Source organism: Podarcis vaucheri (genome assembly GCF_965113315.1).
Source record: "Podarcis vaucheri genome assembly, chromosome: 15".
Lineage (NCBI taxonomy): Eukaryota > Metazoa > Chordata > Lepidosauria > Squamata > Lacertidae > Podarcis > Podarcis vaucheri.
The window spans coordinates 13,215,528-13,231,278 of NC_138753.1; the positions used below are offsets into that span (position 1 = coordinate 13,215,528).

A 15,751-nucleotide genomic window follows, 5' to 3' on the forward strand; every position below is an offset into this window, starting at 1 on the left:
ACATTCTGGATTACAAACACGTCAAACCCGGAAGTGCATGTCCCAGTTTGCAACCTTTTTCGGGATTACAACCCATTTTTTGGGGATTACGAACAATTTTTTTGGGGGGAGGCCCCATTGGCGAAAGCGAGCCTTGGGTTACAACCTGTTTTGGTTTACAAACGGACCTCCGGAACAGATTATGGTTGTAAACCAAGGTACCACTATACTACATATTTTACAACTTTTTTAAAAAAAAACATTTTCACAGTGTTTTTTCTATCTGTTTAGATTCAGCCGTGGGCTGTTTGTTGCCTTTGTAACTTCCTGGTCCGCTACTACGGTAAACAATATACTGGACTCAATGGCCCTCTGTTGATTTATCAGAGCTTTCCCTGTAGTCTAACTTGGGCGACAACCCCATGGGGAAAATGTTAACCAACTAAATTAATTTATTGAACTAAGAGCAGCTATTGCAAACCAGCCGGGTATAAATGCTGCAAGTTAATAAATGAAATAAATGAAATAAAGTGGGATGGAACGGACTTGGGCTGCAAGTAAACAAATAAAATTACAGATAATCGCATGCAAAAGCGACACAGGTCAGCTGCAGTCTGACCGGCTCCTCCTTCGCACAGCCTGATGGGCAGGGAAAGGATTCTCTGCAGTTGGCTCACCGATGGGTCCTGTTGCTTTCCTCAGGATGGTCCCTGGATTGGCCAGGGGAATGGCATCTGGCACCATGTCGTCGTACCACGTGGGGACTGTCGTCTTTGCCATCGGCAGGTCGTTTTCCGACGGCGGAGCCTGCTCTGCAGCCTCGAGCAGAAGGATCTGGATTCAAGTCACAACAATCAACCGGAGCCCCAAACAGCTTGAGAGACCAATTTAACCTTGAGGTCATCTTACCTTGCAAATGCCAACCAATTTGACCTGCAGAAGTGGGACTGTTAAAGGGGCCACATGATACTCGTTCAGCCAAACCCCTCAGCTCCTCACAGCGGCCCTATCACTACTTTATTCAAACCCCTGCTGTTGTTTAAAACCACCATTTAAAAACCTGCCTTCTCTTTTTGCTCCCGACTTCAGAAGCGCCAACTTCTGAAAAAGATTGCAGGGGCCCGACGCAACGTCCTGACATCATCATCATATATTTATACCCCACCCATCTGGCCTGGCCTCCCCAGCCACTCTGGGCGGCTCCCCACAGAATATAAAAAATACGATAAAACATCAAACATTAAAAACTTCCCTAAACAGGGCTGCCTTCAGATGTCTTCTAAAAGTCAGATAGTGGTTTATTTCCTTGACATCTGACGGGAGGGTGTTCCACAGGGCGGGTGCCACCACCGAGAAGGTCCTCTGCCTGGTTCCCTGTAATCTCACTGTGAGGGAACTACCAGAAGGCCCTCTGAGATGGACCTCAGTGTCTGGGCAGAACATTGTGGGTGGAGACGCTCCTTCACGACATTGCAAGGAGCCAGGCATGGACCCGAACACAGCAGTAGCATGGCCCCACAGGCCAGCGGTCTCCACTCTCCAACTCCCCCTGCCTCGCAAGTGAAAGATGGGGGAAGTCACCGTTGGCCAGTGGTGGCTGCAGCAGCAGGAGCCGCCAGCCACCGAAGCCAAGCCGCTTTCGGCTCCGTGTTCACCCTCTTCCACCCTCTGAATAATGGAGAAGGTGGCCCCCTCATAAAAAAAAATTGGAAGGCCCCAAATTGCCTTGGCCTTAGGAGTTGTTGCCTATGCATGTCTTCATGCAAATCAAGGACTGTGATGAGCCAATCCTCCAATAAGGGCTGCGTGATGATGGCCTTACATTTGTATGTATATAGGACGTGGGTGGCACTGTGGGTAAAAGCCTCAGCGCCTAGGACTTGCCGATCGAAAGGTCGACGGTTCGAATCCCCGTGGCGGGGTGCGCTCCCGTTGCTCGGTCCCAGCACCTGCCAACCTAGCAGTTCAAAAGCACCCCTGGGTGCAAGTAGATAAATAGGGACCGCTTACTGGCGGGAAGGTAAACGGCGTTTCCGTGTGCTGCGCTGGCTCACCAGATGCAGCTTTGTCACGCTGGCCACGTGACCCGGAACAGTGTTGGCCCCCGGCCTCTTAAGTGAGATGGGCGCACAACCCTAGAGTCGGACACGACTGGCCCGTACGGGCAGGGGTACCTTTACCTTTAGGAAGAAAAAAAATCATTTTTTCCATTTTGGAAAAGCGGGACCGCGTTATAGGAAACTACAGCCATGCAGAAATGATGCGGGTCGTTCTATCAATCCCATGCGGAATCAATTGTATCTATGATTTGTGTCATGTTATTTTGTGACGTTCCGATCATCCTGGTCTGCTTCTTCCACTGGACTGGGGGACACCAGCTCAGGTCAAATACTGGAAGGTTTGAGACAGAGTGCCTGGAAGCTGGGATTTATAGCAGACATTTAAGCCGCACTCTGGAAGGTTTTTGTTAAAAGATGTGGGCGGGTTTCACAATAACAGGCTAGAGAATGTGGTCATGCGAGGAATCTAGTCATTAAATGGGGCCTCAGAGAGTGTGTGTGGATCAGGGCTGTCCTCACAGCCAGATGAAGGACACTCGTGGCCTGAATGTAAAGCCACGGAGAAGGATGGATCAGGTGCAGAGGAGCTCGGGGGGCATCTTGTCCAAAAACAGAGGAGATGCTTCACCAAAAGGAAGAGGTGAAAGAGGCCCCAGGTTTGCACGTGCTAATTTGTAGGTAGATCACTGCAGATGGTGACAGCAGCCATGAAATTAAAAGACGCCTGCTTCTTGGGAGAAAAGCAGTGATAAACCTAGACAGCATCTTAAAAAGCAGAGACATCACCTTGCCAACAAAGGTCCGTATCGTTAAAGATATGGTTTTCCCAGTAGTGATGTATGGAAGTGAGAGCTGGACCATAAAGAAGGCTGATCGCCAAAGAATTGAATTATGGTGCTGGAGGAGACTCTTGAGAGTCCCATGGACTGCAAGAAGATCAAACCTATCAAACCTGAAGGAAATCAGCCCTGAGTGCTCACTGGAAGAATAGATCCTGAAGCTGAGACTCCAATACTTTGGCCACCTCATAAGAAGAGAAGACTCCCTGGAAAAGACCCTGATGCTGGGAAAGATGGAGGGCACAAGGAGAAGGGGGCAACAGAGGACAAGATGGTTGGACAGTGTTTTCGAAGCTACCAGCATGAGTTTGACCAAACTGTGGGAGGCAGTGTGCTCTGGTCCAGGGGGTCATGAAGAGTCGGACATGACTAAACGACTAAACAACAACAAATTTGTAGGTATGGGTACAAATTTAGAAAAAAATACTAGAACTGTCTATCTCACTAAACACAGAATCTTCAAATATCTTAGCTCACTCTGCCCAACAAGGTGATTCTGGGGATCCTACAAGCAGGACCCGAGTCCAGTAGCCTTTGCCTCCTCGTGTTCCCCAGAAACTGGGCCTCTGGGTAGACACTGAACAGCAGGGATGGGGAGAGCCTGCAGCCCTCCAGATGATGATGGACTCCCCCAACGCCCATCAGTCTCACCTGACATAGTCACCGGGGAGGGAGGATGGAAGTTGTAGTCCAATAACATCTGGAAAGCTACCAGGTTTGGGGGAAGCTAGTCTAAAAAATAGGAAGCTCACCCTACAAGATTGAACAGAATCTAGCTGGCTGTATGGAGCAAGATTTGAATGTTTAGCCTGCAAAAGAGGAGACTAAGAGGAGTTATGATAGCCAGCTTCAGATATCTACAGAGCTGTCACATGGAAGAGAGAGCAAGCTTGTTTTATCCTTTTCCAGAGGGGAGGACATGAACCGATGGCTTCAAGTGAGAAGAAAGGAGATTCCAACTAAACGTTAGGAAGAACTTTCTGACAACAAGAGCTGTTCGATAATGGAATGGAGTCCCTAGGAAGGTGGTGGACTCTGCTTCACTGGAGATTTCTAATCAGGGGTTGGGTGGCCATTCTTGGGCTGTGACTCCATCATTGCAGGGGTTGGACTAGATGACCCCTGGGATCACTTCCAATTCTAAGATTCTATGATTCTAGGGCATAAGAGCCCTTAGACTATCCAACTCTTCCTTGAGAAGCTTATTGTTTTAAACTGTTTCAAATATAGTGTAATATTGTATTTTAATATTAATGTGTTTTAATTGTTGTAGTCCACCCTGGGACCCTGGGGTGAAGGATAGGTAACAGATAGTAAAAGGAATAAGAATAAGAATAATACTTTACCTTGGCTTCAAGGGTGTTCAGCCTCTCGGTCATATCTGTGAGTCTCGTGCAATTCATACATTCTAAAAGGGGGGACAGGGGAAACACAGTTAAAAACAATTCAACAACATTTGGAAATATTTGCCACTATTTTCATTTTCATGTATGTATTAACATTTATTAACAAAATAAAAAAATTCCTTCCAGTAGCACCTTAGAGACCAACTAAGTTTGTTATTGGTATGAGCTTTCGTGTGCATGCACACTTCTTCAGATAAGCTCATACCAATAACAAACTTAGTTGGTCTCTAAGGTGCTACTGGAAGGAATTTTTTTTATTTTGTTTTGACTACGGCAGACCAACACGGCAACCTACCTGTAACTTTAACATTTATTGTTTGCTTCTGCCCCGCTGTTCAGCCAAAAAAGACTTTCTGAATGGCGGATTCTAACAAGTTATTTGTATTTGGCACAACTAAATGTCAAGAAATACCCTCTTTCCTAGGTTGAATATGAAAATAAATAAGTGGTTGGCTTCAAGATGCCATTCCCTTTCCCTCAGGGGGAATCGTAAGGGGGTGGGGGTGGGGGAAACATGGCTGCCTCCAGTGTTTACATGGGGCTGCCATGTTTCTTCTCTATACAGTTCCCCCTGACAGCAACAGAATGTCATTAAGGCTACATTTGCACCATAAATTTAAAGCACTATGATACAACAGTCATGACTTCCCCCAAAGAATTCTGGGAGCTGGAGTTTGTTAAGGATGCTGAGAGTTGTTAGGGGGTTGGTTGTCAAATCACAATGAGAGTTGCAAAGAACCACCAGTGTATCTGGGGACTGTCAACCATAATTTTTCAGCAGGTATTGGTTAAGAAGAAAGTCATTTTGGGGGGGAAACATCTCCACTCCCAATCCCCATCATTCAATGAACTAGTTTATTAGATCAACTATAGATTAATGGAATCTCCTCTAGGGACAAATATTTATATTAAGAAGCAAAAATACACAAAAAGATCCTTCATGGTGCGTATTGATCTCCAAACCAAGGAACGTCGTTTTCTTTCATTACAGATTAGTCGCAAGATTCTCAGCAGTTTTAGCAAATAACGCTTTTCAAACACATTTGCAGCAAACAGGCAAGAAAACTAATTTTTCTGACCTTCTGTAAAATTGGATCATTTATTAATAACTTGGGGCACAGATCTCTCTCTCAGATTGATCTATTGATTGATCTATTGATTTATTATAAATAAATAAATACCCAAGAGCAGTGGCGTAGCGTGGGTTGTCAGCACCCGGGGCAAGGCAAGTAATTTGCGCCCCCTAACCCGTGGATTTGCGCCCCCTAACCCTAACCCCCAGATGTTGCGCCCGGTGCGGCCGGCCCCCCCTGCACTCCCCACGCTACGCCACTGCCCAAGAGCATAGCTTGGAAATGTGGAGCAGAATTCTCTTAGCGACATTTGTTGCTCGTGGCCATTCTTGTAAATTGCAGGACCGACTGAGAGCAGCCCGACCCCTCCAGGTTCAATAATGGGCATCCAAAATGATTATGGGACTCTCTTATGAGGACAGCTTGCTGTGATGGGGACTTTTTCATTCATAAAAAGGCCAGTAAGAGGTGACATGACAGAAGTCTATAAAAGGATGCATGGCATGGAGAAAGTAGGTGGATAAAGTTTGTCTCCCTCTTTCAAAACACTAGAATTCATGGACACATCTAATGAAACTGAATGTTGGGAGATTCAGGACATAATTAAAACTATTGAACTCACTCCTCAAGAGGCAGTGATGGTCACCAACTTGGATGGCTTTAAAAGAGGATTGAACAAACCAGAGTCCTTCTTGTTGAGGATAATCCAGACTGAAATTCCCAGGTGTCCAAAAAAGTTATTTATGTATGCTGCTACTGTGGTCCGTGTTTTGTTAGCCCAAATATGGAAAACGAGCAAGGTCCCAAACAAAGAAGAATGGCAACTTAAGTTGACAGAGTATGTGCAACTTGCAGACTTAACATATAGAATAAGAGAACAGGAAGAACATACGTTTAGAGAAGACTGGAAAACATTTATTGAAAATATGGGAAATAACTGTGTACAACAGAGAATGCTCGCAGTGTATTGTTCGACAGTGTAAATAGGTTTTGACGGATGTAATAACGGAATACTAAACGGTATGGCTTTTGTAAAATACGCAGGGATTTATGATATGTAAAATGAACCATGGAACGAGAAGAAGGGAAGTCATCAATATCTTAAGGATGTAAAAATGAGTACTTTAAATTGTAAAACAGAAAATTAAATTAAAAAATTATATGAAGAAAAAAGAGGACTGGGTAAATTCATGGAGAATTCGTGATTGCACCTGTAGAAGAAAAGTTTAGCAAATTTAACCATTTTCAGAAGGGGAGGGGGCAAAATTGGGCCAAACCTGCTAGTGAAGCTGGTGGCACTTGCTAGCAAACAGGCCAGGGCAGCGGGAGAGAAAACCATTTCCTCCCAGAAGTCCCCTAGGAATGTAATAGGAATGTACTTCTGTATCATCTTGGGATTCCCCCAGGTATACAACAACTTCTCATCTTTCTGGTGACGGCCCCACTTTTGTTACCAAGCTGACACCAATTTTGCTATTCAAGGGAATTCTAGTTGGGATCTGGATGCTCCTCGGACACGTGAGCAGGGATGCTAGAGGGGTTTTATTTCTGTGAATCCCAATGCCCACTTCTCTGATCTGCAGCTCCTGGGCTCACGCATGGATCATAGAATCATGGAATTGTAGAATTGGAAGGGACCCCAAGAGTCATTTAGTTCAAGTCAATGAAATGCAGGAATCTTTTGTGCAACATGGGGCTCAAATTCACAAGCCTGAGATTAAGCGTCTCATGCTCTTAGCGACTGATAATCCTTCCGTTTTCACATTTCTCCAAATTTAGCAGTGCAGTTCTCTACCTAAGAATCATACTGGATATAACTGTGTGCATTTAGGACATTTTTGATATGCAATTAAATTTGCCTTCAAACATGAATTTTCATGCAAAATTTGTTTTTAAAAAATCATTTGCAGACAAGTACAGAAACAGGATGGAACGAAATTATGCATGAACACAAATAAATACTGACTGCACAAAGTTTCATCCATCCATCTCTTCCTTCAAGTATCAGAAGACAGAGACATACAACCGGAAGGGCCACTGCTTGTGGACTCACACATTTTATGAAATCAGCCACTTGGACCAAGGCAATAGCAACGATGCTATATATCAAGCCACTAGATGGCAGCATTGGTAAAGCTATGGCCACAGTGTAGACCATCCTTCTCCAGCCTATGCTGGCTTGAGGCTGATGGGAATTGTAGTGCAAAGGAGCAGGGTGGGGTGGGGGGAGGACAACAGGTTGGAGGAGAATCTACCAGAGAAGAAAAAGAGGACGGGGTTAAGGTGAGCCTCCTACGGCAGGTTCTTCAGCAGCAATATTTTAAATGGCAGCAACAAATTGTTCTCTCTCATTAATGCCAAAACTCATAGACATTCAATGAAGAGGAATGGGGGAAGGTTCAGCAAACCTAGAACAAAGAATTCCTTCAGGGCAGGTTAATCTACGGAACTCCCTCCCACAGGATTGTCACGGTTGCTGGAACATGCTGGTCAGTAATCACACTGTTCGAAATTGAACTCTTTACAGTCATACCTCGGGTTACAGCCGCTTCACGTTGTGTTTTTTTGGGTTACGCACCTGCCGAAACCCAGAAGTACCGGAAAGGGTTACTTCCGGGTTTCGGCAGCCGCGCATGCACAGAAGCGCTAAATCGCGCTTTGCACATGAACAGAAGTGCCGAATCACAATCCATGCGTGCGCAGACGCGGGTTGCGAACGCTGTGGGTTGCGAACGTGCATCCCGCATGGATCACGTTCGCAACCCAAACGTCGACTGAATTAGCAAAAACACAAACCCCACAGATTTGGTTGAGTGTCAGGCCTAATGAGCGGAGCAGCTCGTTTCCAGTGGTCTTACTCCACGAAAAATCAGTTGCCAAGACTGAAAGTCCCCTCCTCTCCAGGGCTTTCCCCTAGCAATCAGTCATGTAACGCAGGAACAGGAAAACCCTCCCAACCCCCCGGACCACTTGAAAATTGTTTGGTGTCTTGGCAGACCACTTAATGATTTCTCTGAATGCTGCAGCCATCATAACACACTGTGCTAGGGGCTGTATGATATCAAGATGTGTTTTTACACCAAGTTTCCTTTTATTGTAGTGTTTTATCGAGGCATGTTCTATGCCCACCAGGACTTCAGTGGAAGGAAAACGTGAATGAACTGTAAGGCAAACTTCAAAGCAGCACCTTCTCTGACTGCAAACTGAAGAAATATGGGCCAATGGGGGGTTTCTAAGGCATTGGTTTCACTCTGGAAAGTCAGATAATTCCATATGCCAAAAAAACAACCACATGTTTAAAAACAGTTCTTCCAAAATTCTCTTCCTTGCAAATTTCAGAAAGGTTCTGAGAGACTCCCTGCAAGCAGAAAACCAGATCTTCAGGGAGACAGCTTCTAATCCAGTCATTTGACTGGTTTTTTACTTGCAGGGATTTTAAAAAACGAAAGGAGGCATTCCAATGTGCCATCGATTCAGCTGCCTCATTCTTATATCTGTGTCATGCTTTCTTAACAGCCTTTGCAAAAACCCCAACAGCATCCCTCAAGGAGCTCATCTAGCAACTAGAGGATCTATCACTTACGGTTTCTTTCTGCCTACCCATTCCTTGGTGACGGATATCATTGATGCCATTTCCACATGGGACCCCAGAGGCCTGATTTTGCAGGAGGCCTGGCCGATCAAGCTTACCATTTCAAGATAAATACAGCGGTACCTTGGTTCTCAAACTTAATTCGTTCCAGAAGTCCGTTCCAAAACCAAAGTGTTCCAAAACCAAGGTGCGTTTTCCCATACAAAGTAATGCAAAATGGATTAATCTGTTCCAGACTTTTAAAAACAACCCCTAAAACAGCAATTTAACATGAATTTTACTATCTAACGAGACCACTGATCCATAAAACGAAAGCAATAATCAATGTACTGTACTATAAAATAAATAAGACAGTATTGTAGATGATAAAAATTAAAAATTATTTTTTTTCCGCAGTCACATAATCAATCTATCCATAGCTGAACTGGATTCCACACAGTCACAAAAACAAATGAACCGAAAACGCCTCAAAAGCAAAAACGCAAAATAAATAGCAAAAACAAAAGCGCCAAACCAAATCCGTTCAGGAAGTCCGCTTGACTTCCGAAATGTTTGAAAATCAAGGCTCAGCTTCCTGGTGTAGCACCCCAGAAACAATAGCCGACAGCCGCATTGGACATTTGGCTTCCAAAGAACATTCAAAAACCGGAACACTTACTTCTGGGTTTTTGGCGTTTGAGAACCAAGGCATTTGAGTACCAAGGCATTTGAGATCCAAGGTACCACTGTATCTTCTTTGTGGAGGCAGGTCTGTCCCAAGGAGCCCAGACCTTGAACCTCCACTTTCCTTCAGCACCGCATCCCATCTGCAGCTGTGGGACTCCTCTGGAGTAAATGGCATGTGTGCACACCACAGCTGGACTTCAGTTTCTTCCAAGCCTGCTTTCTCCCCTTTCCCCGCTTTTCTTTTTTCAAGGGTGGCAAAAGGCAGGCATCCAAACTTCCCTCTCCCCAGATGTGCCTTGCTGCCATCACAAAAGCCCCTCTTGTTGTGCGCTTTTAGGTAGCTCATCTGCCAAGCAGATGTGCAGCTCCCAGAGCTCCCCAGGCTTTCCCTTACAACAAATCTGCAGATGTTAATCGAGGTACAAAGCTGCTTCCTAAGCAACCTTTTACCTCCTCTGGAAATCCCCGGAGGTTCCTGATTAGCCTTCGCAGGAGACCTGAAATCTATTTTCAAATCTGAGCTCAGATTCTTCTCGTTTTTCTTTCTTTTCTTAGTGTGTGCACACCGAAGCAATTTCCAGCTGCATGCATTTACCAGCTTGGGAAAAGCAAGTGTTTCACAGTCCAGAGGGAAGAGGGACAGAATGCTACGGCTTTGGTATTATGGGTTGGAGGTGTTATGAGAATTTAAGGCAGGGGTCAGCAAACTTTTGCAGCAGGGGGCCGGTCCACTGTCCCTCAGACCTTATGGGGGGCCGGACTATATTTTGAAGGGGAAAAAATGAACGAATTCCTATGCCCCACAAATAACCCAGAGGTGCATTTTAAATAAAAGGACACATTCTACTCATGTAAAAACACACTGATTCCTGGACCGTCCATGGGCCGGATTTAGAAGGTGATTGGGCCAGAGATGGTCCACAGGCCTTAGTTTGCCTACCCATGATTTAAGGTCTCAAATATATGAATTAAATGTTCATGAATTTACAAGGCAAACACATACATAGGTATGTAAACCACGTCTCTGAAATAGTACAGGAGAACAAGCCAGAAGTCATTTTGACTCTCCCAGTGGCCTTCAAATATTCCTCTGCAGTTTGGATGGAAATGGGAAAACCCTCCCCATTATCTCTGTGCTCACAAATCCTGCTTAAGGGAACATTTAAGATATGAATAGGGTGAGCCTGTGACCTGGATTCAGGAATTAAGTATTTATCATCACAAAAGAATGGCCAGGGTGCCCAGGTAAAAGCAGTCAATGACCATTAACAGGTTTCCTGCCAGACAGGATTCTGATGCAGACCAATGCCTGTGATGTATTTCTGCTGGGGACCACCTCTTTCTGTGATATATGTATGATGTATTGGGGGCAGGGTGGTCTTGGGCTACAGGGTGGCAATTTCAAAAGTCTATATAAGTGGGTTCCTCCTCCCTCCTGCATGTGGTGAGTGAGGACCCTGTTAGGTAAAGGTAAAGGGACCACTGACCATTAGGTCCAGTGGTGGCTGACTCTGGGGTTGCGGCGCTTATCTCGCTTTATTGGCCGAGGGAGCCGGCATACAGTTTCTGGGTCATATGGCCAGCATGACTAAGCCGCTTCTGGCAAACCAGAGCAGCGCACGGAAACACCGTTTACCTTTCCACTGGAGCGGTACCTATTTATCTACTTGCACTCTGATGTGCTTTCCAACTGCTAGGTTGGCAGGAGCAGGGACCGAGCAACAGGAGCTCACCCCATCGCGGGGATTCGAACCGCTGACCTTCTGATTGGCAAGTCCTAGGCTCTGTGGTTTAACCCACAGCGCCACCCGTGTCCTAATAAAGATTAGACTTACTAGCTGTGTTGCTTCTCAATATTCTCTGGTTGGCCTCTGTTATTTTCTCCTACCGATAGGGAACTGACTTATATACGGGCTTTTGGATACCCCATAAGGCAAGGTTCCTCAACCTTGGCCCTCCAGATGTTTGAGACTACAATTCCCATCATCCCTGACCACTGGTCCTGCTAGCTAGGGATCATGGGAGTCATAGGCCAAAAACATCTGGAGGGCTGAGGTTGAAGAAGGCTGCTAAGGGGAAAAGAGAAGATTTTGCAACAGAGTCCCTTTCAATTCTTGGGGTCCTGGAGTTAGATTCTAGGGGAGGAGGAGGCTGCTGATCTAGCCAGACATGTTTCTTTGTGAGACAATGACCTTAGCTGGTGGGTCTTTCCTAACATACAGTGGTACAGTGGTACCTTGGGTTACATACGCTTCAGGTTACAGACTCCGCTACCTTGGGTTACATACGCTTCAGGTTACAGACTCCGCTACCTTGGGTTACATACGCTTCAGGTTACAGACTCCGCTACCTTGGGTTACATACGCTTCAGGTTACAGACTCACGTTAAGAACTTTGCTTCAGGATGAGAACAGAAATCCTGCTCCAGCAGCGCGGCAGCAGCAGGAAGCCCCATTAGCTAAAGTGGTGCTTCAGGTTAAGAACAGTTTCAGGTTAAGAACGGACCTCCGGAACAAATTAAGTACTTAACCCGAGGTACCACTATATTTTAATTGTGATGACTTATTCTGAAATATACTCCTCTGCCATTGGCTCCCCCCCCCTTCTTTTTTTAACATTGACATTTTTACTTTTCTCATGTGGCCCCTGTAAGCCTGCCCGGAAGGGAACGTGGCCCCCGAGCTGAAAAAGAGCAGCAAAGAGTTCTTACTCTCCCCATTGGGGACTGTGCTGTAATGTAAGCAATGCGTATTCCGCAAGGAGGACATTTCTGCAAAGATTCCTGTAAAAAAATCAAAAAACCCTCTCCGTCCAGCTTCCTATGGCTCAGAGAAAACTACGCTTGGCAAGGAATCTAGAAAGCTGGTTGGAAAGAAGGACTTATGTTTTATACGTTTCATAAATATTTCCTTTTTTAAAAAAAGAAAAAGAAAGAGCCCTGGATTATGAGAGAATCCTGTAGGGCGAGTGCCAAAGTAGAAATATGTTTTTACATGGAAACAGAGGTTCCACCTGCTTGGGATGAGGACTTTTTAAATCCTTGATTTATATGACTTTCTGGGCCAAATACAATATATTTAGAGGCAGACAATTAATGCAGGTTGATCTAATTTAACCTGAAGGATTCATGCAGAGCTGCTTCCAGGGAGTGTATCTCGGGGGCGGGGAAGGATAGCAATATTTATCCGTTTATTTTTCTATCTGTCCATGTTGCTCAGGGGTAACATATTGGGCGTTATCCCCATTTTAACCTCGCAAACGACCCCACTATTCCCTTCAAGGAATTCAAGGTGGGGTACGTGGCTCTGTTCCTATATCCGCTCACAGCTGCCCTGTTAGGCAGGCAGTTTATTTATTTATTTCGCGCCTGCATTTATAGCCATCTTCCCCCTGGCTAAGGAGCTCAAGGTGGGGTGCACAATTCTCCCTCTCCTCGTTTAATCCACACAACAACCCCCAGAACTTCCAAAGGTCCCTATTTTCTGGATTTACAGAAGCCATCCTAGTTTCTGATTTGATCCCAGAATGTCCCTCTTTCCCTTAGGACGTCCTTATTTTAATCGGAGAAATGTTGGCGGGTATCTTCCCCAAGCCAAGTTTTGAAATACCTCTGAAGGCAGTCCTGTATAGGAAAGGTTTTTTTTTAATGTTAAATGGTTTATTATGTTTTTATATACAGCAGTACCTCGGGTTAAGTACTTAATTCGCTCTGGAGGTCCGTTCTTAACCTGAAACTGTTCTTAACCTGAAGCACCACTTTAGCTAATGGGGCCTCCTGCTGCCGCTGTGCCGCTGGAGCACGATTTCTGTGCTCATCCTGAAAAAAAGTTCTTAACCTGAGGTACTATTTCTGGGTTAGCGGGGTCTGTAACCTTAAGCATATGTAACCTGAAGTGTATGTAACCCGAGGTACCACTGTATGTTGGAAGCTGCCAAGATTGGCCAGGGCAATCCAGTCAGATTGGCGAGGTATTTATTTATTTATTTGTTTGTTTGTTTATAAGGACGTCCCTATTTTAATTGGAGAAATGTTAGAGGGGATGCAACTCTGTGAGGTGGGTTAGGGTTGGGAGTTTGTAACTGGCCCAGTCTCACCCAGTAAGTTTTGTGGCAGAACAAAGTCTTAGCCCAATGCTCCATCCACTAAAACTCTTCACCACAGGGGTTAATAGAGGTTCCCACTCATTATAGTGGTACCTCAGGTTACAGATGCTTCAGGTTACAGATGCTTCAGGTTACAGACTCCACTAACCCAGAAATAGTACCTCAGGTTAAGAACTTTACCTCAGGATGAGAACAGAAATTGTGTGGCGGCAGCGGGAGGCCCCATTAGCTAAAGTTGTACCTCAGGTTAACAACAGTTTCAGGTTAACAACAGACCTCCAAAATGAATTAAGTTCTTAACCCGAGGTACCACTGTATAAGGCCTGAATTTATGACACAACAGTCTGTGCCCTCTTGCTTGTGTCTTGCTTGTGTCTTGCTCCAAGGAGCTCAAGGTGGTGGACATAGTTCTCCCCTTCTTCATATAACCCCCAGAACAGCCACCTTGTGAGTTTGGGCTGAGAGGCAGTGATGGGCCTCCAAGATCACCCAGTGAGCCTCATGGCTGAGTGCAGGATTTGAACCCTGGTCTCCTAGGTCCTAGCCCAAAGCAATAACCACTGTACCACACTGGCAGCCAGAGCACCTTCAGAGTATAAATCCTTCCATTCGGGACAATGATTTGTCAAGAGATTACCCAAACATCCTGTTCCAATTTCACAACAGCTTTGTTTACTAAATCTATGGGACAATCAGTTGAAAGGTTTCAGCTCGGTGGCTGCCAGAACCTCAAAATTGCCCCAAAATGGAAAACCTTACAGAACTTGAAACTTTCACTTTTGTATCTTTTTTTTTAAATGTGGAGTTTAGCATTGGCTGGGGGGGACGGACAACAACTGGTAAATTATGTGTTGCCAAAAGCTTGGAATACCCTGAAAAATTATACGCTTTTTTAGTAGGGTTTTGTTTTATATACAACAAATGCAGACCCACAGGACTCCCTCAGTACAGCACAACATGACATTTGGCATTCCTCGTGGTCTTAAGTTCTCTACCAACCTAATATTAAGTTTTTTTTCTGGATATACTGCACTGCTTTTTTTTACCTCCCTTATTTTTATTGCATCAATTTGTTTGATTCACTGCAATGAAATATATATATATATATTTGCTTTCGTATATATATATAATATACTTTCGTATATATATATAATATACTATAAATATATATATTTTATATATATTATATATATATAAAAACCCAAACCCTTCCCCAGCATAGATGCAAGTTGCCAAGCCCAATTTCACATTTGCAACCCCTTGCTTGAGTCTGGAGGCATTTGCAAAACAAAACCAACAACCCCAAAACAAATGCAAATAAATAAAATGAAAATTCAGTTCTATGTGAAGCCATATAGGTTGCATCTTCAGGTCAATGAGAGGTTGGCTCCATTGGGTTCCTGCTGGGGCCCCTGGTTTGGCCAAACCTTGCTGCCTGCTGGCTTTTCTGCAGCCTCTCCTATTCCTCCTTGTTGTGGTTGCTTGTTCAACCTGCCCTCTCTGCTAGAAGCCTCTAGCAATTGGCTCCTATGTTTGGAACAAACCTGAACTTTTTGGCACCCCATGGATTATCCCGTCTATTGCTGGAAACAGAATACAAGACTAGAGATTCAGTTTGATCTGGCCAGGCAGTTCTTATTGGGCTCCTCTGGCTACTAAGCACACAGAGGCATAGCTGTCAACTTTTAAGGGAAATTCCCTTATTCTGAATAGGATTCCTCGCAAGAAAAGGGAAAAGTTTACAGCTACGCACAGAGGTGAGATGCAATGCTAGCACAAGTGGGTTTTTTAATTTAAAAAACCAAACCAAACCAGAATATCGCCTTCATTGGGAGTTGCCTTATAATCTTCACTCAGGCAACTTATCTCTCTTTTTGCTTCTGTGCTGCTGCCAGTTTGGATCCTGCTGTCAGCCTGCATCACTCCTAGCAGGCTAACAAGCTTGCAAGAGGCAGCTAGATAAGCCTTAGCCAAATGCTTGAGAAAAGATGCACAAAGATAGGAATCAAATGCCAGCCGCTAAAATGCAGAG

The 15,751-nt window shown here is 44.9% G+C and overlaps 1 protein-coding gene across 3 annotated transcripts in view; it reads right to left on the minus strand.

Annotated features, from left to right (window-relative positions):
* The window catches only part of COL26A1 (collagen type XXVI alpha 1 chain), a 98,607-nt gene that overhangs the window by 16,232 nt on the left and 66,624 nt on the right, over window positions 1-15,751 (minus strand). For all 3 annotated transcript variants that reach the window (XM_082201480.1, XM_082201478.1, XM_082201479.1), the window contains exons 4-5: window positions 4,225-4,286; window positions 657-813 (exon numbers count right to left, since the gene is read on the minus strand). In XM_082201480.1, coding sequence (XP_082057606.1) covers window positions 657-813; window positions 4,225-4,286 — 219 coding nt within the window. The remainder of the gene's footprint in view (window positions 1-656; window positions 814-4,224; window positions 4,287-15,751) is intronic.